Genomic DNA, 23284 nt, shown 5'->3' with positions numbered 1-23284 from the left:
AATTTCATCTCAGCTGTTCAACTGGGTGCATATATGCACCAGATGCTTATCTTAAGTATGCAGAAGTTCTGCAATAATTCTTTTCCTAGTCTTTTATCTTTTGGAAGAGGATTGTTTTAAGCTTATTTCTGCATCCAGGTAATACTGTGGAGGGAGTGTAAGGTTGGAAGTCCCTATCCCACCCATAATCATCATCCCCCCTACATGGTAGTTGAGTACTTTCTGTGCGTCCAGTCCCACCCTTTCCCAAATCAAAATTGGCCTCTTCACCTTAAGATAATGCACAAATGCTGGCTTCCAGGCAGTCTTCAGAGTTTCTTGTGGACAACTTTCCCCTAGAGTTTTTCCTGCAAGATGGGACAACTATGCTCTAACTCAGGAGGGTGCACAATATTTGATGTTTAGATGTGATAGTATCCTAATTTGCTTGTCAGTTAAAATTAATAAAGTACTCAACGTTTGAGAAAAGGTCTTGTGAATTGTATGACTGAGTTGAGTATTGGGACAGGGATCACAGATCATCAGAACAAGAAAGCAATAGACAGTAAAAGCAGCAGGATCAGAGGAAAAACAAAGCAAAAACATGCTTAGTTCTTGGCCTGACCTGCAATGCATAGGCAGCCAACGTTATTGCCAATCTCTAATAAGGCACAGAAGTAAATGCTTATTAGAGTACCAATAGATTCCAACATTAATGCAAAAGGACAACAAATGAGTATTGGGGGTGAAACAAGGACAAAAATAGAATAATTATTTTGCATGCTTTCAAAATCTGTATTGAACGACTGACAACAGAACAAAATAGCTACCACAATGAAGTAGCTTTAGTCTAACGTTTGATTTCTTGGGATGACTGATAATATTTCTTAAGTTATCAATAAAATAATAACAATAAATTAAGTCTTCATGTGATACTAAACTGAACATGGACAAAATCCTCAGACATATTCTGTTTGTTATTTTTGTATGAAGACTACTTGTACGTTTTTTACCTATAGTCTGTAGAATCAAATTCCTAAACCGTTTTCTCAAGCAGTGTCTTGTCAGACCCCAAGGAAACCCTGGAGTATTACAATAATGGTCATACCTTCATTCTTTGCAATTGTTCTCTAGTGAATGCATGCTGTTTTTGTAGTGATTGATATTTTACTTTCACACTGATCAGCTGACGTTCCATTTCTGCCCTACGGTCCTCCACCTATAGAACATTGTTAACACATTATTACTATGGAAATCATAATGATGGTCAATTGGATGCTAATTTTTAAGATGTTAGGGTAAGAACATGAGGTTACAGTCATCACCAGTGACACTTCTGGAAGTGTGTCTTCTCCAACAACACATTTCATGTACTTCTAAGGCATCCAGAATGAACAGATATTGCCTTACTACCAGGAGCAAGGTCAATGGATTAAAATAGAGATTTTAGCCCCTTGTGCTATAGCTACACAAGTAAAGTAACTCCTAAGATCCCTTAGTAGTACTGTACACATAGATTTGCCTACTGACATTAGTCCAAGTTGTCATGAAATTTTTATATACCTAAAAAAAGGTCTCATGACAGTTACACTAATTTACAGAGAGAAGTTGGAACAGAACTACAACATGGTACTCCCTTAAATGCCAAGTAAGACGATATGATCCCCTTCATACGATTGGATTATCTGGTACTTGTATGTCTCAACTACTAAGCCAAACACAGGCAGGCTCCTACAGGAGGTCAGACACAGCCCCATCGGTTAACTCCCCAAATACATTAGATAAGAGCATCCAGCTGAATATTCCTTCCCAACTTATGGTTTTCATTTAGCTTAGTATAGTAGCCAAAATTACACCACCAACCCTCAAGTTTTTCCAAAGTGGTCCAATTCAGTTTTATTAAATGTTGCTACCACACTTAACTCCCACACCACTTTAGAGACGAGTAACAAATGTCTACTACTCAGTCCCCACAAACAGCTCAACATCTACGTTAGTCTTTGTAGAGTGTCACATTTGATGCCTCTGGAAACACAAATACATCAGCATTTAGTGTGTAACTGAAGGTACAAGTTTATAGTGATTGAAGTATTTATAGCTCTTTCCAATGAACACATTCTGCAATAATTGTGGCATAACATACCTCTGCAAACAGAGAATTGCCTTTACTGGTAGGGTCCAAAGCCTGAAGCAGTGCATGATCCAGCTGACCTTGGAGTGCCTGGTTAGCTTCACGAGCTTTCTAGATTAAAGCCAGAAAAACAGTCAGTACAGTGTCTGTTTAAATTACAGGTCAGAACTATAGAGAAATGTTTCCAAGACATGAGCTAAGTGCCTCACTGTTTTTGCTGGAGCTTTACCATTCAGCTCAAACCATTGGAAGAGTTCTTCCAAAACTGTAAAAATACTCCAGCAATTGATTACTAGCAATAAGACAACTAATTTGATATAACTGTCATTAAGGCACGTATGTCTAATTCTCCCTTTAGAGGAAAACAAACAATCAGTTTGTTATAAACTGTACTCCAGTTTTTCAGGCTACCAAGGTGTATATGATGAGAGAAGAGGCCAGCAAAAAGGTATCAGGTGATTAATTTTGCCTTCTACATCAGTTTCTCTCCTCATTCAAACACTACTGGGAGGTAGTAAGCACATACAGTAAGAAACACAAGCAATGGGGCAGGAAGAAGCAGCAGAATTGAAAGTATAGTAGAAAAAAACTAGAAATGGGTATGCCCCCTATAAAGTCTGAGCTTTGTAATTTAAAAAATTAAGAACCAGTGTGGTACCTTCCCACTAGAGGATGCTTCTGCATTGGAATGGAAACCTACTCACTAAATCTACCACATACACCTTCCTCACATCACTAGGGATCTTTTCCTTCTCTGTAAATAGTCGCCCAATTGCCAAGCGTGCAAACTGAAGGATTTTAAACACCTTCCCTACAGCAACTGGAAGCCCTAAAGACCTGGCATTTTGGATGGAATGTTGAGCAGGATACAATCTGAGTGCGTACTCCATCTGTTTGAGTTATATCTTCAGACTTCTAGGAATGCTCATTCATTACCACCTTCCAAAGGGGCCACAATAATGTAAAAGTGATGAGAAAGTTATTTCCCTGGAACTGTAGAAAAAAAAACTGGCTTTCTATAGGTTTCTAGAGCTATTATAACCTCTTCCTCACTGCAAGAGCAATGTGATCCTCATATAGTGGAATTAATTTCAACGCCTCCCTCTTTCTGAAATAATGGGAAATATAGATTCAGCCACAGGCTTGTTTAGCATCATTCCAGTTAATCTTGACACCAGGAGGAGTCCACTGTGCCTGCCAAAACAACATTGCTAGGGCTGGTACCAATTTTCTATGATAGCTAGTCATAGAGTTCCAACCAACCATCCGGAAGGTAACATCAAGAAACCAGGGCTCCATTCTGCTGGAGACTATACAACCAAGGTGGTCTCTGACCTGAAAAAATCTTATGCTTGGGTGAGAGGAAACAAACTTTCAGTGCTCTCTATCAAGCTTCCACATGAAGCAGGGCAGTGAGTCTATCGGAACATGCAGAGAAGCATGATAATCATGTGAAGCCCTTCTTCAGGCTGCAGTGTTGTGGGAACTGTTCCTGTCTGGCTTTCAGCCCAAGAATTTTCACTCTTCCAGGGAATGGGGCTTAGTCAGAAGGGCAGGAAGGGGTGTCTCTCCACCCCTCTGTTGTTCCATAGGTTAGCTCCATATTAAAGTGCAAGGAGCACTTCAGATTGTCTCTGACCAGATATGAAACACACAGGGATTCCACTCCCCACTAAGCTATACTTACATGCGATTACAGAGGGAAAAAGTGAGTAGTAGCTTCCCATGTTCAAAATGACTCATGACTGACTGAAGCCCCAAGTGGTACTAGATTACTCCTACAGTACTTGTGTAGTAGCCAGCCGGAGACAGGAAGGCAGGCAACCTTTCAGGCTCCTGGAGACCTCTAGTAAGCTACTCCCACAATCAAGGTGTTTGCACCAATACCCCTCCTCACTTGAGCGGTCCCCAAGCCAGGTTGAATAATTAACTCCCTTCCTCCAGGAAACAGAATGGGGAAGTAACCCATACACCCATGCCTCAGCTGCAGAAAGGTTTGTGACGCTGCAGCTAGGAATGGAAGCACTAGGATGTGCCTTCTCTACCTGTAACTTTACAAACCTGCCTGAGGCTGCTGCTGAGCACATCTTAGCACCTCCTTTAGGACTAAAAAGAAAAGGAGTACTTGTGGCACCTTAGAGACTAACCAATTTATTTGAGCATGAGCTTTCGTGAGCTACACGAAAGCTCATGCTCAAATAAATTGGTTAGTCTCTAAGGTGCCACAAGTACTCCTTTTCTTTTTGCGAATACAGACTAACACGGCTGTTACTCTGAAACCTGTCCTTTAGGACTGCAGCTCTGGAAACCTGCCCATGCCAGGGGACCATGCAGGAGATAAGGGACTGAAGCCCCTGCATCCCCAGCCAATGGCGAGCCACTGCCAAAGTCCTAGCTCTATGGGCTGGGAGGGAAGCTTTTGGGAAGGGACGGCTGTTAAGTATTTATTGCAAAGTACACTCATTCAAAATTTCTAATTGCTACAGCTGAAACATCTTTTTTGTTCCAAGCAAAATATTGAGCAGTAGTTGCATGCTTCCCAATGAATTGGGTATCTCAGCAGGCACTGTATAACTTAGTTATTGACCTAGATCTACGGTATTTAGAACAAGATGATATAGCTCTACTCTGTAGCTTGATATTCAGAACAAAGGATAAAAAGATTCTTATTTTACACAATTAAGGACAGAAAATTTCTTGAAAAAAGTCCCCAAATTCAGCTGGTCACAATACTGTAGTTACACCCTCTATTCTCACTGACTGCATGTTTTAGTACAGATCCAATCTCAGCAAGTTACCAGCACAATGTCCGCTGTCAAATCTCTGAGCAGCTCTTAAACAATAGCTGATTAGCCATTGTAACTGTTTAAAGTATTGGGAATCTAAGCAACTTGCATATACGCAACTCAAAACAAACAAATGTCCACACAGGCTGTTTCATCAGTTTAAAACACCACCTTTGAACTGCTGTGAGTTTGTGCACAGACATCCTGAGACAATATAGAAAGAAATCAAGTGACTGATATGGCCTGGTAATTGTAGGGAGAAAATAAAAATGTAGATAATAGGGTGAAGGGGCACAGTGATTTCTCCTCATGATAAAGGCACAGATTTCAGTCTTAAGGTCCATATCCTAAAACAAAGTGGTAGGTATCTTTCTGGCAAGATGCAAGTGATAAAAAACCATCGTCAAGGACATCGTTGTAAGATGATCTAGGAGTGGCTGGTCACCTAAAACTATGAAACTTTGCACTCAAGTGAACAACAAATGGCCAAAAGGACTGACAATTTGCACTATATCTTTTAACTGTTTTTCCCCAGCCCCTACCTTTGTCATCTCAATGGGCCATGGTCCTCAGTGAAAGAAGGAATCAGCATACCCTCCCAGAAGCCCCACAAATGAATACAACGGAAATGCCACTCATGTGTCCTTGGATAGGAAGTCAATTTCAAACTCTTGGAGCTCAAAGACGAAGCGAAAAGCCACCTCCCGGCAGCTGTTGTCTCAAAAGTTTATGGACACTACTCAATAACCCCTCAGATGATTGCATAATCTATGGAAAAAGCCAGTATCAATATATGATTGAAGTTTTTAAAAGGTAAATAGGAGATGTAGACATCTCTGCCATTAATTTTCATTGAAAATATTTGGTATCCTAGATTGACACTATACAGAACAATCATACGTGGAAATATCTGCTTTGCTCAGAAGATCCCTTAGACTCAAGTCTTTAAATCTAGATAAACAAAAAAGGTACTTGTGGGAAGTGCTGCATCATTAACAATCTAGCAATTGTGAATAAACCCCTCACATTTTGATTCTCATTACCAGCTATGTATGAAAAGTAGTATTTTGATATTTGAGATTATGGCACTTAAAACTATAGGCACAGTACCTCTAATGCATTGCAGTAAGAAACTATTTCTTTTTCTCTCTCTTCTTTTTCTCCCTGAAGGTGTTCCAACTGGTTGTGTAGGTTGCTGTTTGCAAGTTCTAGTTGCTCTTTGCTGTATTGCAATTCATTCATCTTCTCTTCAACGCTGGCCTGTCCCAAAAACAAGTAGCAGCAAAATGATTTTACTTGTATTTTCTACGTAGCAGTTAGGTACTCTGGCATCAGTCCAACTTTTTCCAGTGTCGCCTACTCAAAAAAGGCGGCTCTCACCCTCCAGTGCCAATCATACAAACGTAAAAAGTTTTGCCCCAGCCATCATTACTAGCTTTTGGAAGAACCATATTAGTATGCCAGTTTATTCACAAGATGCAGAATACTGTACATAACCTTCTAAAACTGTGTTAGTACAGGAGGAGACTAGAGGTAGACATTTGTCTTCAAATAGAATGTTCATACCATGAACTTACACTGATAAAGTATTAGTCACATACCTTCACACTTTCAAGTTCAGTTAGTTCAATCTGGAGATTTAACACTTCTGAAGACATCGTTTCATGTACACGTTCAGACATCATGTGCAATTCTTCTGATTTGGCATTAATGACTGCCTTTTGATGTTCCACTTTGTGCTTTAGTTGTTTCTCACTTAGTCGGGTTTCATCTAGGTCTGCTTTCAGCTTCTCCAACTTAAAAACACATTAGTGAAGCAACTGATATTGTAAATATTGCCGGAGCCCCAGGCACAATTAACAGAATGAACCGAAGGCTGTGAATTAGGGTAGGCCTTACTAAAATAGTAATACTGGGTATCAGCTAGCCAAGCAAGCACATTCCTGACCTAAGAGAATGGTACAGAGATACACAGCATTCTTAAGGAACTACATAAACACATTACTAAGAAACGGTACAGGAACGCACTGACCTCTTGTAAAGATAAAGGGAATGACAGAATATTGGAGAAGGATATTTTGTTCCAGCTACCAGGTACAAGAATAAAGGTGGTAACTAACAACATCTGGAGTGTAATACCTAACTTATTTGTATCAATGTATCAAGAGAGAAGGCATAGGAAGGACATCTTGTACAGGCCTAGGGGACAGTATTACATTATGTTGATTAAGCTGCTATGCTGCCTCAGGCATACATCTTAGTGTACCTATAACCATTAAGCCAGGGCACTAGGACTGCACTTTGTCAACAATAAACCTGGCCCTCACCACCGAACTAAGCACATGGTCTTTATGAGAAACACTGAGGTTTGCTGAATCGACACGCTGCACTCTCTGCTAGGGCAGAACATACTGCTTTTGTAACAGGCTACCATGAAGCCAACCACATTGTTTTGTGACAACATTCTTCCTTACGTTCTACCTAAATTCCACATTGCCAACGAATAGCTGGCTTGAGTAAACTGCAGAACAAACATAATTATCTTGTATAGAATCAGCAATATTCATTTAAATATTGCTGATATTTTCCTCCCTCTGAAATTCTACCATAAGCAGCCTTTTGTCTCCAACAATATTTTATTAGTTACTAAGCGCTACTGTGCTGGAACGTTTGATAAAAATAAGTAAATGATCAAAAGGATTGATGGCTAACTGAATTCTGGAATTTTCAATGTAGGTACCAAGTAGAAGGGGAAAAAAATAGCTGTATGTCTGAACCATTCATTTGATTTGTTGGGGTGATAGTTGCAGTTATTACTTCAAGAAATAAGTTAAGTATTCTTGCAAATATTCCTTAATATGTCAGCAACATTTTAGCAGTTCATTACATCCCAAACCTTGTTTTTAAGTTGTCTGATTTCTTGTCCATGGATTCTTTCAAATTGTTCTCGCTGTTTGTCCAGTTGCATATTTTGTTGCTGCTTAAGAGCATCACATTCAAAGCTCAAGCTTTCCAACATTCTATTCTTGAGCTCAACTTCTCTCTGAAGTGAATACTTGTCTTGTTCAAATTTCTGAAAAAGAAATGTGATATTGATAAGTCTTTGTTTCTTTTTAACTGGCTCCTCAGGCATTGGTTTATTTTAATGCATTTAGACTCGAGATCCAAGACCAACTAATTACTAGGACTTCTAACTCCAGCTGATCTGTCTTTTTCAAAAGTCATCAATTGCTTCATGAAGATTTTCATATCTGTCTTACAGAAAAGAGCCATCCATCCAGAATTTCTGTAATTTATTTAGTAGTTCCTATATTCCTCTAATTCTCCAGGCAGACTGCAGAGAGTCCCCCACCGCGTGGTCCCCAGTGTGTTAGTGTTTGGGCATGTCAGTCATGAACCATCTTGTGACATCACCACCAGTGTCCAACTGACATGAGGAACATGAATACAACATGAAATACTTCAATGTGTTATTAGCATTTAACAATCATTTTAAAATGTTAGCTTACATGACATGTTTTGGCTATTAAGAAGGAAAAGAATTATTCAAATGTTTACTCACTGTTAAACTTGATCTGAATGTCAGGCAGACATATGACAACATAGATGCAAGTCCCATTTATCATTCCAGCTTCCAGTTCAAAGAATCATCTCAGTGGTTTATTACAAGACTTCCAAAATAGTGTGCTAGCTAACTATAAAGAAGAGCTTGGGTTTCCTACATTTTATGCTTTCATTCAGCTGGAAATTTGGAAAAAGATGCTATTCCAAGGAGAGGATAGTATAAAAGCCTAAACCAATGGAATCTAATGAGACAGACAGAATGGCAAAAACACCTCTCTAGAATAGAGGAGTATAATTAGGGTTGGCACAATTTGATTGAAATCTAGAGATATCGGAAAAGGTCAATTTCAACTGACTAAAAATCAACACAAAATTATCCATCTGTAACAGCTGGTACAAGCACAGCCTCTCCCCCATCCTTCCACCTACAGTGATCATGAGTCACCTGCCCTGTGCCAGTAGAGAACTCTCTGCATCCCTGCTGTCACATGAGTGAGGGAACAAAGGGCTCCCTACACAGCTCCAGTGTTGTTGATGCTGGTTTCTTGCAGGCACAAGGTGCAGGAAACACTGCAGTCCTGCTCTGCCCTGCCAGACCCCAGCCAGGGCCACAAGAAAGAACAGCAGCCCTTGGCAGCTGGGGAGTCCACCCCACTGCTACGTGGTGCCTGCCTATGGATAGCAGGGTGACCTCCCCTGTGGCCCCGCGGGAGGGGGGGGGGAAGATCATCCTCTTCCCCACAGTCTAAAGCCTTCTCTGCACCTGCAGAGATTAGGTGTCACCAGCAGTGCAAGGAGCCCTTTGCAGCCCTGCTGTCACAGCCCAACTCTCTCACCAGCTGGGAGAGCCGGGGTCCTCTGCTCCTCTCTACCAGGATTGCAGCCTTCCCCACACCTTGTGCCTGCAGGGATTCAGTGCCATTAGCTCAGCAGCCGCAGAGGGAGTTGTCCGCAGCCCAGCTCGCTGACTCACTCACCAGCCAGAAGTGCAGCACTGACCCCAGGCACAAAGTGTTCAGCAGCAAGGTGGCCTCCCCACACATCCAGGGTCTTGTCCTCCTCCTCACAACCCTGGCCATAGGTCTCTGCTCTGCCAGGCCAGGGCCGCAGTGTCCCCCCCAAAAACACCTTGTGCCAAGGGTCTGCCACACTGGGAGCCTCATCCCGCTTTCAGAGCTGCCCTAACCATCCCCTGCTTAATTTCCCAGAACTGTAAAAATTAAAGTACTTTAAAAATCACAAAAGTTAAAAATGATATTGAAGTTACAAAAAATAAAAATATTCTGTCAAATCTAACATAAAAGTTCACCTCAGTTTTGGTGCTCAATTCACTCCGTAGCTGATCTAACTGATTCTGCATCTCATTTTGTTGCTCCAGTATATGCAAGCCATATTGTGCTGCTTTTCTCCGCTCATCTTCTGCTTCCTTCAGTTGGCGACGAAGATTAGAAACTGCCTCTGTCTCCATTTTCTTTTCGCCCTCCAGCTTCTTTTGGAAGTCTGCACATACAAGATGAGCAAACAAATTTAGAGTCAACATAAAAACAAAGCTCAATGTAAAAACCTAGTTTCTCTCTAAAATTCCTTTTCAACATTCCAGTATGATGTATGGTCTTGGTATAGTGGATTTTTGAAAAATAAAATTAAGAACTGACACTGCTCATTTAAAAAAGTAAAAACCAAGATAAAGAGACTTGTAGGCTCTAAAGTTTTACTTTCGTTTTGTTTTTGAGTGCAGTTATGTAAAAAAAAATTCTATTTGTAAATTGTACTTTCACAATAAAGAGATTACACTACAGTACTCGTATGAGGTGAATTGAAAAATACTATTTTTTACAGTGCACATATTTACATAATAAAGCGAGCACTGTACACTTTGTATTCTGTGTTGTCACTGAAATGAATATATTTGAAAAGCATCCAAAAATATGTACATAAATGATATTCTATTTTTAATCTTGCAATTATTTTAATCTCATGATTAATCATAATTATTTTTATAATTGTTTGACAGCCCTAGTTATATCCATGTTTCATCTTGTACAGGTATGGTAGAAACACAACTCCCCTAACCTTTGGGGGTGTTGAACTTTTATCTACATAAGAAGTTTGATTGACTTAGCTACAACAAAAAATTTCTAACTAAAAAAAATTACTCTAAATATATTCAGTTTCTATTCCATGAGTCCTTAAATCAGTTTTCTAGCATCAAATTTTGTCATGCTTTTATTACATTTAATTTTTCTGACGTTAATGACAAACGTGTGCCAAGTGGCAAGTTTACATTTTGAATATTATAGTTATTAGTTAAGCATTGAAGTATGAACCATTTCTAATATTCTGTTTCATACATCCATACTGTAATTTGTTTAAGACCAACTAAAGAAACTCAATCTTTGAGTTCATTTAATTTTTTTCACAAGTAGATTGGTTTGAACACCTCATAACTCAAAGCAAATACTGTCTGTGAAGGCCAGAGAAGAGTATCTGGGTTAATGCTTATGTCTATTATTCAGTGGCTTTGTTTTGTAAGATAGAAGAGAAAGGCATACAAACTAAGAGCCAAGAAATGCTGTTAATGAGATACTGTATATCATGCCGAATTTCACATTTAGTCTACCTACAATGTTGCCTACTGTGCATACCACCCATTTAGTGTAGAAACCAAAGTCATAACAGAAAGGGCAAGAAACAGTATTGAGGATGGCATTGCTGCCAGATTAACTGCTAATTTCAGGGCATTTTATGTTAAAAGTGTTTCACCTCTGAAAGCTAACTAAAATGGCACAATAAGGTTCCATAATTATCTCTCAATTACAATTTCTATAAATTAATATTAACTCAGTCACATAAACTCAGCCTGGGATCGAACTGTTCTAACTTTAGATGATACTGGAATATTAAATCCCACAATCATATTTTAAGGCCAGAAGGGACCATTATGATAATGTCACCTGACCTGCCTAATACAGGCCATAGAACTTCAACCAAAAATTTCTGCATTTAGCAGATCAGATGCTATAGGCAGAAGTTTTCTAGAGAGAGGCAGACCAAAAGTCCATTTAGCCCAGTATCCTGTCTTCTGACAGTGGCCAATGCCAGGTCCCCAGAGGGAATAAGCAGAACAGGTAATCATCAAGTGATCCATCCTATCACCCATTCCTAGCTTCTGGCAAACAGAGGCTAGGGACACCATCCCTGCCCATCGTGTCTAATAACCACTGATGGCCCTATCCTCCATGAATTAATTAGTTCTTTTTTGAACCCTGTTATAGTCTTGGCCCTCTTCCACTTTCCATATACCAGAGAGTCAAGCAACTTCTGAATTAGACACACACAGGGATTGAAGATATTACTAGAGAAATTGGGAGAACAAGTTTTCCCCAACCCCTCAATATGGTGCTGGTGTCTGGAGTTGAGATGATATTCAAATGCAGAACAAAGACCCCAAGTGCTGATGCTAGCCTTTAGGAGGGTGGGGTGGTGGGGGGGGGAAGAATAAATAAATAAAACCACTAGGTGGGTTTTCATAGATTCCAAGACTAGAAGGGACCAACCACCATGACCATCTAGTATAATCTCTGTTATAACACAGGCCCGAGAACTTCCCTGAAATAATTCCTGTTTGTAACAGAGAATCTTTTAGAAAAAGGTCCAATCTTTATTTTAAAAAATTACCAGAGATGGAGAGTACACCAGAACCTTGGGTAAGTTGCTCCTACTGTTGATTACTTAAAATTTTATGCCTATTTCCAGTTTGAATTTCTCAAGCTTCCTCTTCTATACCTTGTCTGCTAGACTGGGGAGGTCATTATAAATACCAGCCCCCCACCTAGGTATTTACAGATTGATCAAGTCTCCCCTTTAACTTTCTCTTTGTTAAGCTAAATAGATTGAGTTCTCTGAGTGTCACTATATTTAAAGGCATGTTTTCCAATTAGTTCATTATTCGCATGGCTCTTCTCCCTGTCCAATTTATCAACATCCTCCTTGAACTGTGGATGCCAGAATTGGATACTTTATTCTAGCAGTGGTATCACCAGTGCCAAATACAAAGGTAAAATCATCTCCCCACTCCTAATTTGCGATTCCCCTCTTTATACATTCAAGGATCACATTAGCCCTTTTTGCCACAGCATTGTACTGGGAGCTCACATTCAGCTGATCATAACCTGCAAATCTTTTGCAGTCACAGCTTCCCAGGATAGTCCCCCCATTCTGTGATTATGGCTTATCGTCTTTATTCTTGGATGTGAACATTTTTATTTAGCTATATTAAGCACTTAGCATATTGTTGGCTTGCACCAAGCTTACCAAGAGATCCTAACAGCAAAGGAGACTGGTCTCCGATACAGCACAATTTACCACACCCCTAATTTCTGTGTCACCTGGAAACTATCTATCTGTGATTATTTTTTTCTTCCAGGTCATTGATACAAATGTTCAATAACATCGGCCCAGGAACCCATTCCTGCTGGAAACATTGCCGGAGAAGACTCATAACCATAGGGAGTTCTGGGAAAGAAGAGATTTGGCTTGTTTTTTCTGGTTGTTTTTTTTTTTTAATTATTAAAAACAGGGGACTGAATTTAGCTTCAGAATCAATAAAGGTCAAAGCAAGCTAGCTGAGGAGGAAGCAGAGGAGAGGCTCCACGGTTAGGAAGACAAGTAATGTACTGCAGAAAGACCCTGGACAACGTTAGAAAACTGACCCTAGCCCAAAGAAAGCTTAGAATGAGGAGGAAACTGAGGCAGGGAAATGCGTGTAGAGTTTATTTTTGTATAGACTGCCATAGTTCTCGTGCCCTTAAGTAAAGGCCAAAAATGGCTAGGAATCCTGTGCAAAGTCTGCGTATAAGTTGTGTTACACCTATCACTTGTCCTCGAAGAGTTTATTTGTGGACTCAGAATGCCCACATGCCTAGAGTTCTGAAAGTGTGTGTTTAAGATATCAGGGAGGGGAGGGTCAGCACTACTACCAGGGACTAGGCAGTTAGATCTTGGGGTCTTAACTATCAAAAATGGGTGCTAGACAGAAGACCTGCGTCCTGAAAGTACGGCCAGGGACTCCAAAATAATGTCTGTGCCTGGACTCTGTTCAGACTCTAGAAGCTTAAAGCACATGGGATCTAGCGGTTGGTTCCTTCACAGCAATCTGGAGTCCCCCCAAGAGACAGAGTACAACTACATATGAAGATATGTGTCGCAGATATTTCAGTATACCTTTGCTCTTCCACACACTCATTTTTAGCTTATTTACTATTTTGGCATTCTATTCATATTTATTCAAATCATATGGCATTTATTTACCCTATGGAGGTTCTTATTCATACCTCTCTACTACCAAAAAGAAAACATTGTGTTCTCCAGGTAGAGAACTAGAAAAGCTTGGGAAATTCCAAGCTGAGATCTGATTATGAATTTAGTACATCATGGGAGAGTCAAAACTTAAGTTCAACATACAGGAGATGTAACATAAAATAGTTCAGACTATATATACTTCAGCTCTCATATATTTGTTGTTGGATCTAGCCCAGTATGTTTATAATGGAGAGACCACCACTAACGTTTCATTCTTGAAGAAACTGTCCAAATTAATGCCTTTTGGGCACAGTTAATTTTGTAACTAAATGTTTCAGCGTGGTTATTCAAGACTGTCAATTCTTTATACTGTTGCATGATCCCACTTAAAACTACAGACTTGTCAGTCTTGAACATTAAACTAACAATCTGAGACAAAACCTTAATCCTAAACCCTAATTCTGCCAATACATGCATGCAAATAGTCCCACTGTTTCTGTTGAAGTTATTTACGTGCATATGTGTTATCAGCTACTGAGTTATATGGTTGAGTGATATGAACAGTTGGAGTACAGTGAATGAGAACAAATTGGAATTATTTCTAAAAGGGTTAATGTATTTAGTCTGCTTATCTACTGAGTCTGAGGCTTATTCTTAATTGCTTTTGAAAACATAGGCTAGCCTGATAAGAGAAACATATGGCTAAATGGTTAACAGGTTAAGTACAGCATAATCATTTGGAAGAGCATCACAAGTTGACATAACAAGAATTAACTACTAACAGTTGACTCAAGTTTACAAATGAAAATCCATTTGTTTTTATACATCTTGTATCATAAAAAACAAGTATCCTGGCCTTCAGTCCCTTTTGTAATAAAACATTAAAATTCTAACTGAGACTTACAGCTGCTCCTCACCACTACACCAAAAAAACCCAACCATATCAAAATCTTCCTCCCAAGCAAACCCTCACCACCTTCCCGAAGTACACACCAGCCACTGTCAGGCCCTTTCCACAAACACCTGGAAATACAGCAACTGCAAACACAGATCACTGGGTTCATCTAGTCCAGTATCCTGTCCTTTAGAGTGGTCAGTACCAAATGCTTTGTATAGGCAGTGTGAAAAAATTTTAGTTCACTGTTATGGAATAACCTATCCATAACCCAAGTTTCTTCCTAATCCCTATGTCAGTACTCAGACCATAAACCAGACTCGGCTGAGATTTTTGTTCCTCTAAACCAGTGCCTCTCAACCTTTCTAGACTACTGTATCCCTTTCAGGAGTCTGTTTAGTCTTGCATACCATCAACTCATTTAAAAAACTACTTGCTTACAAAAATCAGACATAAAAACACAAGTGTCACAGCACATTATTACGGAAAAATTGCTTACTGTCTCATTTTTACCATATAATTATAAAATAATTCAATGGTATAAAAATATTGTATTTACATTTCAGTGTTATCGTATGTAGAGCAGAATAAGTCAGTCATTGTATGAAATTTTAGTTTGTACTGACTTCACTAGTGCTTTTTATGCAGCTTGTTGTAAAACTAGACAAATATCTATATGAGTTGATTTACCCCCTAGAGGACCTCTGCATACTCCGGGGTACATATACCCCTGGTTCAGAACCACTGCTCTTAACAATTATTTTTAAACACCTAATTTAACTGATGGCATTGCTGTTGATAAACACATCGTTCTTCTTTTGCATTCTACCAAGATGCTGGTCTCAATCTGGTGGCAGCAAGTTCTACAAGTTTTGTATTAAAAAATGGTTTCCTTGTATTAGGTTGAAATTAGCTGCCTTTCCATTTTATTACATCCTCTTCTTCTTGCATTATTTTCTTCATACAAGTACCTATTTAAGCCACAGATCCCCCTCTGAAATAAATACCATTTTACAGCACAAAAATTGAGGTAGAGAAATTAGATCACCACAGCGAGTTTGAGCAGATTTGGAAACAGAATCTAGGACTCCTTATCTTTTCCTTTATGATCAGCATATCATCTTAACGTGTGTTTGTCACCAAATTTGGCATTTATAACCTCTACATCTGGCCACAAACAAGAAGAACTCTAAAATGTAAGATTTTTAAGATCATATCACCCTGGTAGTTAAAACTCTAGATTCTTCATGGCTCATAAAAGGAGGCTACTAGGACTAACTAGGAACATAGGTGGTCTTTAGTGATATTAAACAGCCTTGATATTGTGCCAATAATAGCAGACCAGATTTATACTCATGCACAGGATCATTTTTCCTACTTCCTTGTTCAATGTTAGTAAATGAACTATGACTAACAGCTTGTAGTGTGGATTTATAAAGGAAACAAAGACAATACAAAGTCAATTTGAAATTACCCCAGAAATACATTCTTACCCTGCTTTAATCAAAAAGTCTGGTTTTTTAGAAATCGCTGAGAAAACATTTCTAACTCACCTTTACGAGTCCATTAAATTATTCAGATTTTATCCTCAATGTACAACTTTAATTTATACGAACAAAGTTTCTGCCCATAGCTGAAGCTGGGCATATCAGACTATTCTCCGCACTTCTTTCAGGTCTGTTGCTGCCTTTTGAGAATGCAAATCAGAGTGAGACCCTATGGAAATGCAAATCCCATTCAAATCCCATTTGAGGCAGCTGTCAGCTAGTACAGGAACAGCAAAACCACACTAGGCTGCCAAGGGACAGATTCTCTGTAACTAGCACCAGTCAGTAGAAAACAAGAAGCTACATCCTTGCTCTGCTCTACTCCCAACACAAACAATCTGCAAATTTCAACCTGACTACTATACACTTCCCCTTCTTTAACTCCCTACCTCTAAGGATCTCAAAGGATGACCAGCGAACAAAACCTAGTAGACCTCAAAGAAAATTAAGAGGGTGGGAAGAAAAGATTGTAAAATATTTCAGGGGCAACATCGTCATGAAAAGCTCAGTTGCCATAACATCCACTGCTGGGAAGAGGGAGAATTGTGACATTTTGCTGCTACTTGGGGGGTTAGAACAGCATGGGCAGTGACCTGCATGTTTATCACTTAAGCTAGCATCGATGGTTCCAGGAGCTTTTACCCATGATCTGCTGACAAAATGTTACACATAAAAATCACTGTCTAAACTAACTCATATTTAACCCCTCAGGTTAACTAAACTACTCAAGGTCATGTTAAAATACTTTTATAGTTAGCTAATAAATACAAGCCCAAGGTTCAGAGTAACAAAAACAACCAGGTTCTTATTAATTTAATTTAGCAGCTACTTGGCAGAGCTCTGAGCAGCAGCTGAGTTGCAGGAGTTCTATCTGCAATTTCTGGAGGAGAGCAGTGCATCTGTTTTCACAACCACAAGGGCTGAACTCATTTTTAAACAAAAAAGCTTTGTTTCTGTATAACATCACATTGTGGTCTCTCCCACCACCTCTTCACCTCCCCAATGCTTCACTGGCTTTTTCAAGCTCTGTGGAAAGAAATCTGCAGCCCAAGCCCATTCCCAGGCTCTTAGAAGCTACACAAAGTTTGGTAAACTTACTTACCTGAAGTAACGCTTCTTTGAAAACACAATGAAAGATTCTTACACCTAAATCTTAAAATGTTAATGCAAGACTGATAGGATCCACATACTTATTTTTTTCATTCTTGGCAACAGCAACAACAGCACAGAGTGCAAAGCCGAACTTCCTTCTAATTGTTGCATATCCCCTCTACTCACAATATAAGCAATGCTCTCCAGATATTCCAGCCAGTTCCTTCAATTTGACAAGAGGCAAAACTCCCTCCAGAAGAGTCACACAGGATGGCTTTACCTCCCACAAAATCTGCTGTCGTCAATCATTTGCCAGCCTCTCAAGGCCAGTAAAATTTTCAAAAATGCCTTATTGATTTGGAAGCCAAAAACCCTACAGAAAGTCACTGGACATTGCTGCTTTAGAACAATGGCTCTGAACCTTTCAAAACTACTGTACTCCTTTCAGGAATAGGATTTGTCTTGCATACCCCAAGTTTCACCTCCCTTAAAAACTACTTGCTTACAAAATTAGACAAAATGCAAAGGTGTCACAGCACACTATTACGGAAAGAGTGCTTACTGTCTCGTTTGTACATGTAATTAGAAAATAAATCAACTGGAATAGAAATATTGTACTGACATTTCAGCGTATAGTAGTATACAGAGCAGCATAAACAAGTCACTGTCTGTATGAAATTTTAGTTTGTACTGATGTTGCTAGTGCTATTTATGTAGCCTGTTGTAAAACCAGGCAAATATCTAGATGAGTTGATGTACCCCCTAGAACAGCAGTTCTCAGACAGAGGTCTGGGGCCCCCTGCGGGGCTGCGAGTAGGATTTTAAGCAAGGCTGGCATTAGACTCACTGGGGCCCAGGGCAGAAAGCTGAAGCCCGGGGCCCCAAGCCCCGCCACCTGGGGCTGAAGCCGAAGCCTGAGTAACTTAGCTTCGTGGGGCCCCAGGCAATTGCCCTGCTTGCTAACCCCTAATGACAGCCCTGGCTTTTATAGGCACAGGTGGACCAAGGAGTTTCTATAGCATTCTGGGGAGGCCTCAGAAAGAAAAAGGTTGAGAACCCCTTTCCTGGAAGACCTCTGCATATCCCCAGGGGTACACATATCCATGGTTGAGAACCACTGCAGAAGTTACCCAGTAACTAACCTCTCTCAAAGCAAGGGTCAACCACATGGAGAAACACCTGCACCAGTCTACATTTGCACGGGGGGAGGGGAGGAAGAGCACGCAAGGCTAAGGAAGGGGATATTCTACACAGAGCTGGTAGCACCATCTATTACTATATTTGCTTAACACTCCCCACAATAAGATCCTGTTTTCAATTGCTTTTAAACTTTACAAACTTTAACTCTTTAGGCGGAAGTTTTCCACTTCATGTATCTACCTCAGGCTGTTTGTTTTTTTCTTTTCAACACTTCAGCCAAAATAATTCAAGCATTTCTGAGAACAATGCTAATGAAAACAAATTTTTCTCCCATGTTAAAAAAATGTCTTTGGATCTTTTCTTTGGAAAGTTCTCTCACCATGCTTTGGAATAGGGACTTGAAATTAGGAAGGGGGTAACCGATGTATTAGGGATGCACCTTTTACCATGAAAATCCAGCCAAATTTCATCAAGTTGGAAGCCTTTGAAAAAAACTGCAGTTCACACATGCTCAATGGACATTTGCTAGAATTTAACAGCTAAGATTTCTGAAGACTGCATCCTCCATGAGCATGCACCATCCCCACAAGAATATCTACACATGACGGGATGGCACATACACCAAACCCACTGAGCATACTCCATTCCCTCATAGCTCCAGCAAATGACAAAACTGCATAGACGGCATGCCCACAGACTGACTGATTGTGCTCCCTCCAGCCCAGCAATTTTTACTCAATAGCTGCTCTTGGCTGGGCACCAGAGCTGACAGCAGAGTCTGTTTCTCCTATGCTCTCTATGACCGCTCCCACCCAGGCAGTGTGGAGGAGAAAGCCATTTGATTCAAGCGTATGGGGTTGCAGGGCAGGAGTATGTTAGACAAGGAGCTGACAGTAAACTAGGTCTGGGAGCCAGGGAAGGAAGGTGATGCAACACAGGGAGCTGGTGGGTGGAGAGAACTGAGAATAGATGCAGAGGATGAGGAAGAGAAAAGGGGATACAGACCTGACAATGAGCCAGGGTGCAGGGAGTGAACTACGACTGGCTGGGTAAAGAGACTGGGACAAGGAGCTGGGGCATGCAAGAACACAGATAAGATGAGAAGCCTGGAAAGGGAGATTGGAAGCTAGTGGGGACAAGGGCTGCGGGCAGGCAAGAAACATTAGGAAGCAGAGGAGTGAACTGGGAATGGCTGGAGAAGAAGAATGAGACAGGGAATATGGAGAGGTGAACCTAGGACTTTTAAGCAAGGAGACTGGAACTGGGAACAGAAGGCTAAGGAGCTGAGACTAGGACAAGGAGCCAGTAGTGCGAAAGAGATAAGACTAGGATGGGGCAGAGGTGGTCAAGCTTAGGGGAAATGGACAGAAAAATGTGTACTAGTGCACGCTCCCTTCCAGAGTTTGGAATAGAACTCAAGATTTCCAAGTCTTTACTACACCTCTGCTGTCAGCAAACATCTGTAAAAACTACAGTCAAAGTGTCCCATTCCTCTCTAGTGCAGGTCCACAAAGAGGCTAATTAACAATGTGGATATCAGTATGATGCCGCAAGAAGGCATCTGTCCCCCCTCAAGTTTGCTTTTTTAATATCTTAGGAAAGTACACAACAATTACATTAAAAGAACATTATTAACTTTGCAAAGTCCTCAACTTCACAGCTGGCTGTTGTCTGTTTTGTTTCTTGCAACAGCTAGAAGACAGAGGGAATGAAGCATGGGACTAAAAGAGAAAGGATGATCATATGGTTAAAGTAGTTGAATGCTGTGCACAGAATTGGCTTCTATCCCTCCCTTTTGCCACTAAGTTCCTCCATGTTGCTAAAAGAAAAGGAGTACTAGTGGCACCTTAGAGACTAACCAATTTATTTGAGCATAAGCTTTCGTGAGCTACAGCTCACTTCATCGGATGCATGTAGCTCACGAAAGCTTATGCTCAGATAAATTGGTTAGTCTCTAAGGTGTCACTAGTACTCCTTTTCTTTTTGCGAATTACAGACTAACACGGCTGCTACTCTGAAACCGTCCGTGTTGCTAGGCAATCACTTAAACCAAACTTTTCATAGATGGTTACTAATTGTGTGTTCATTTTTTGGGTAACCAACTTAAGACCCTAAGGCAGGGGTCAGCAACCTATGGCACATGTGCCAAAGATGGCACGTGAGCCGATTTTTAATGGCATGCTGCTGCCTGCCAGGTCCCAGGCGGCGGCCCCACTCAGCCTGCTGCCGAACCCAGGCTGGCAGCAGGCTGAGCGGGGCCAGCGGCCGGGACCCCGGCAGGCAGCAGTGTGCCATTAAAAATCCTGCCCGCCCCAGCCCGCTCTTCTCCGCGCTCTCTCCCCCCCCCCGCAGGGTCAGGGTGAAGAAACTTGGCCCTGCCGGCTGCTGCTGCAGGGCAGGCAAGGTCCCCCCTCCCCTGCCTCTTCCCCCAGCATGCTGGGTTCCTGCCCCTCCTCCTCTCCCTCCCTGCCCCAGATTAGCTGATGGCCCTTGCGAGGAGGGGGAGAAGCAGAGCCGCAGAAGAGGTGGGGACAGGGCCTTGGGGACTGCGGGGGTGGAATCAGGGCATATCCCCTCCAGCCCCCTGCCGTGAGCCACTCTGGGCAGGGGGCTGGGATCACCCCCACAACCCTAGCCCACACCCCCAGCCCTCTGCCCTGACCCCTGCACCCCTCTCACACATACCCAGGCCCCTGCCCTGACTCCTGCACCTCCCACACATACCCAGCCCCCTGACTCCTGCACCCCCCACATTCCCACCCCCACCCTGAGCACCAAACGGGAGCTCCTGCATCTCCCACACACATTCCCACCTGCACCCCTGGCACCAAACAGGAGCTACCCAGGTAAGCACTCCACACCCAAACCTCCTGCCACAACCCTGAGCTCCCTCCCTCATTCTAGCTCCTGGCCAGACCTTACACCCAAACCCCCAGCCTATTCCTTCACCCCCAGCCCTGTGCTCAGTGCACTCCCATCCTCAGCTCAGTGCAGAGAGCGGAAAAGAATGGGCTAGAGCCAGAAAGAAGATAGGTACCCACTCTATGTGGGCAGGGCCAGGATCCCAGACCAGCAACGGGCTGAGCGAGGCCCTAGCTGGCAGGAGCCGGCTGACAGAACCCCAGATCGGCAGCAGACTGAGTGGCAGAGGGCTAAGCTGCTCAGCCCACTGCCGATCTGGGGTCCCAGCCACTGGCCCCGCTCAGCCCGCTGCCCAGCTGGGGTTCTGGCTGCCAATCCTTTGCCAGCCAGGGTCCTGGCCGCAGGCCCTGCTCAGCCTGCTGCCAGCCTAGGTGAACCGAACCCCAGGCTGGCAGCGGGCTGAGCAGACCAGTGGCGTAAGATCAGCATTTTAATTTAATTTTAAACGAAGCTTCTTAAACATTTTGAAAACCTTGTTTACTTTATATATGACAATAGTTTAGTTATATAATATACAGACAGAGAGAAACCTTCTAAAAAAATGTTAAAATGTATTACTGGCACGTGAAACCTTAAATTAAAGTGAATAAATGAAGACTCGGCACACCGCTTGTGAAAGGTTGCCGACCACTGCCCTAAGGTCTTACTTGCACTAGCACTGAGCAGGCATAGTAGCAATAGCAAATATGCAGTAAATAAGGTCACACATCAAACAACCAAAAGAACTCATTCAGGGAACACCTCCCATTCCATGCGCTAAATAAGACCAGGGTCTCTCTTACAAAATTTATGTGGGCACATAACACTGATAAATAAATATGCACAAGAGGGCTAAATTACAGTTGCAACTAACATGTGAATCGTGTCATTCCCTGACTTCTGAGGGCTCCACTTTGCAACCTGAATGTTCTTCTAGGTTGGTCACTGGTTACACTGGCTGTTCTCAGTGGTGGCAGATGACAGAACAAGGAGCAATGGTTTCAAGTTGCAGTGGGGGAGGTCTAGGTTGGATATTAGGAAAAACTTTTTCACTAGGAGGGTGGTGAAGCACTGGAATGGGTTACCAAGGGAGGTGGTAGACTCTCCATCCTTAGAGGTTTTTAAGGCGCGGCTTGACAAGGCCCTGGCTGGGATGATTTAGTTGGGGCTGGTCCTGCTTTGAGCAGGGGGTTGGAATAGATGATTTACTGAGGTCCCTTCCACCCCTGTTATTCTATGATTCTATAAGTAATCTAGCACAAAGAGGCCTAATGAGAGCTCCTGAGGGCCCTTCCACCCCTGCTGTTCTATGATTCTACACACAAAACTCAGTCTACTGCGGAGTCTGGCAAGCTCAACCACTACCCCACACCAGCCGCCGCAGAGGGGAGAGCGGAGAACGAAAGAAAGGACAGTCAGCTCCGACCTCGCCCACCCAGCTCCGACCCCCACCAGGCACCGCCAGCGACCTCCACCCGGAGAAGGGGGGACTCCGCGCGCCCAGCTCCGGCCCCCGCCTGCCCGGGGAAGGGGCCAACCCAAAACCGCCCCCAGTCCGGGACAGCTAACGGCAGCCGCCAGCGCCAGCCCTCAGGGGAGAGCAGCAACGGCGGCGGTGACGACACCGGGCAGCCCCCAGGCCTCTCCCGCTTACTCGGCCCGGCTCGGCCCGGCCCGCAAGGAGGCTTTCAGATCTGGCTCCTCTCGCCGCGTTCAAATTCGGCTCCACTTCTAGCCTTACCCCACAAACCTCGCGATAACTCACTCCACCCCACCCCTCATTCCTCTTAGCGCGTCAACGCGCACGCGTCCACATAACCCCTACTCCCCCCGAATACGTGCGCTCACCACCATGTAGGTGCGTGAGTTTTGGATCGCAGTACGCAGGCGCAGAAGACAGCAAGCGGCCGACGTTTTCCCATTGCGCATGTGCGAAGCCCATAACTGA

General features: G+C 42.3%; 1 protein-coding gene across 5 annotated transcripts in view; it reads right to left on the bottom strand.

Moving 5' to 3' along the window:
* SPDL1 (spindle apparatus coiled-coil protein 1) overlaps positions 1-23079 on the bottom strand; it is a 48970-nt gene extending 25891 nt beyond the window's left edge. Inside the window, exons 1-7 of one of the 5 annotated variants that reach the window (XM_077824915.1) lie at positions 22991-23079; positions 9770-9960; positions 7793-7969; positions 6498-6692; positions 6007-6156; positions 2123-2221; positions 1088-1198 (exon numbers count right to left, since the gene is read on the bottom strand). In XM_077824915.1, coding sequence (XP_077681041.1) covers positions 1088-1198; positions 2123-2221; positions 6007-6156; positions 6498-6692; positions 7793-7969; positions 9770-9928 — 891 coding nt within the window. In that variant the 5' untranslated portion in view covers positions 9929-9960; positions 22991-23079. Of the gene's footprint in view, positions 1-1087; positions 1199-2122; positions 2222-6006; positions 6157-6497; positions 6693-7792; positions 7970-9769; positions 10135-17481; positions 17497-22990 lie in introns of those variants that run through there. The other 4 variants (XM_077824916.1, XM_077824912.1, XM_077824917.1 and 1 more) reach the window with 4 other exon arrangements.
* Between the last annotated feature and the right edge of the window lie 205 nt (positions 23080-23284).

This window comes from Eretmochelys imbricata, chromosome 8, assembly GCF_965152235.1.
Source record: "Eretmochelys imbricata isolate rEreImb1 chromosome 8, rEreImb1.hap1, whole genome shotgun sequence".
In the NCBI taxonomy this organism is placed as follows: domain Eukaryota; kingdom Metazoa; phylum Chordata; order Testudines; family Cheloniidae; genus Eretmochelys; species Eretmochelys imbricata.
The sequence above is the reverse complement of the archived record's forward strand: the minus strand, read 5'-3'. Positions and strand labels throughout refer to the sequence as shown.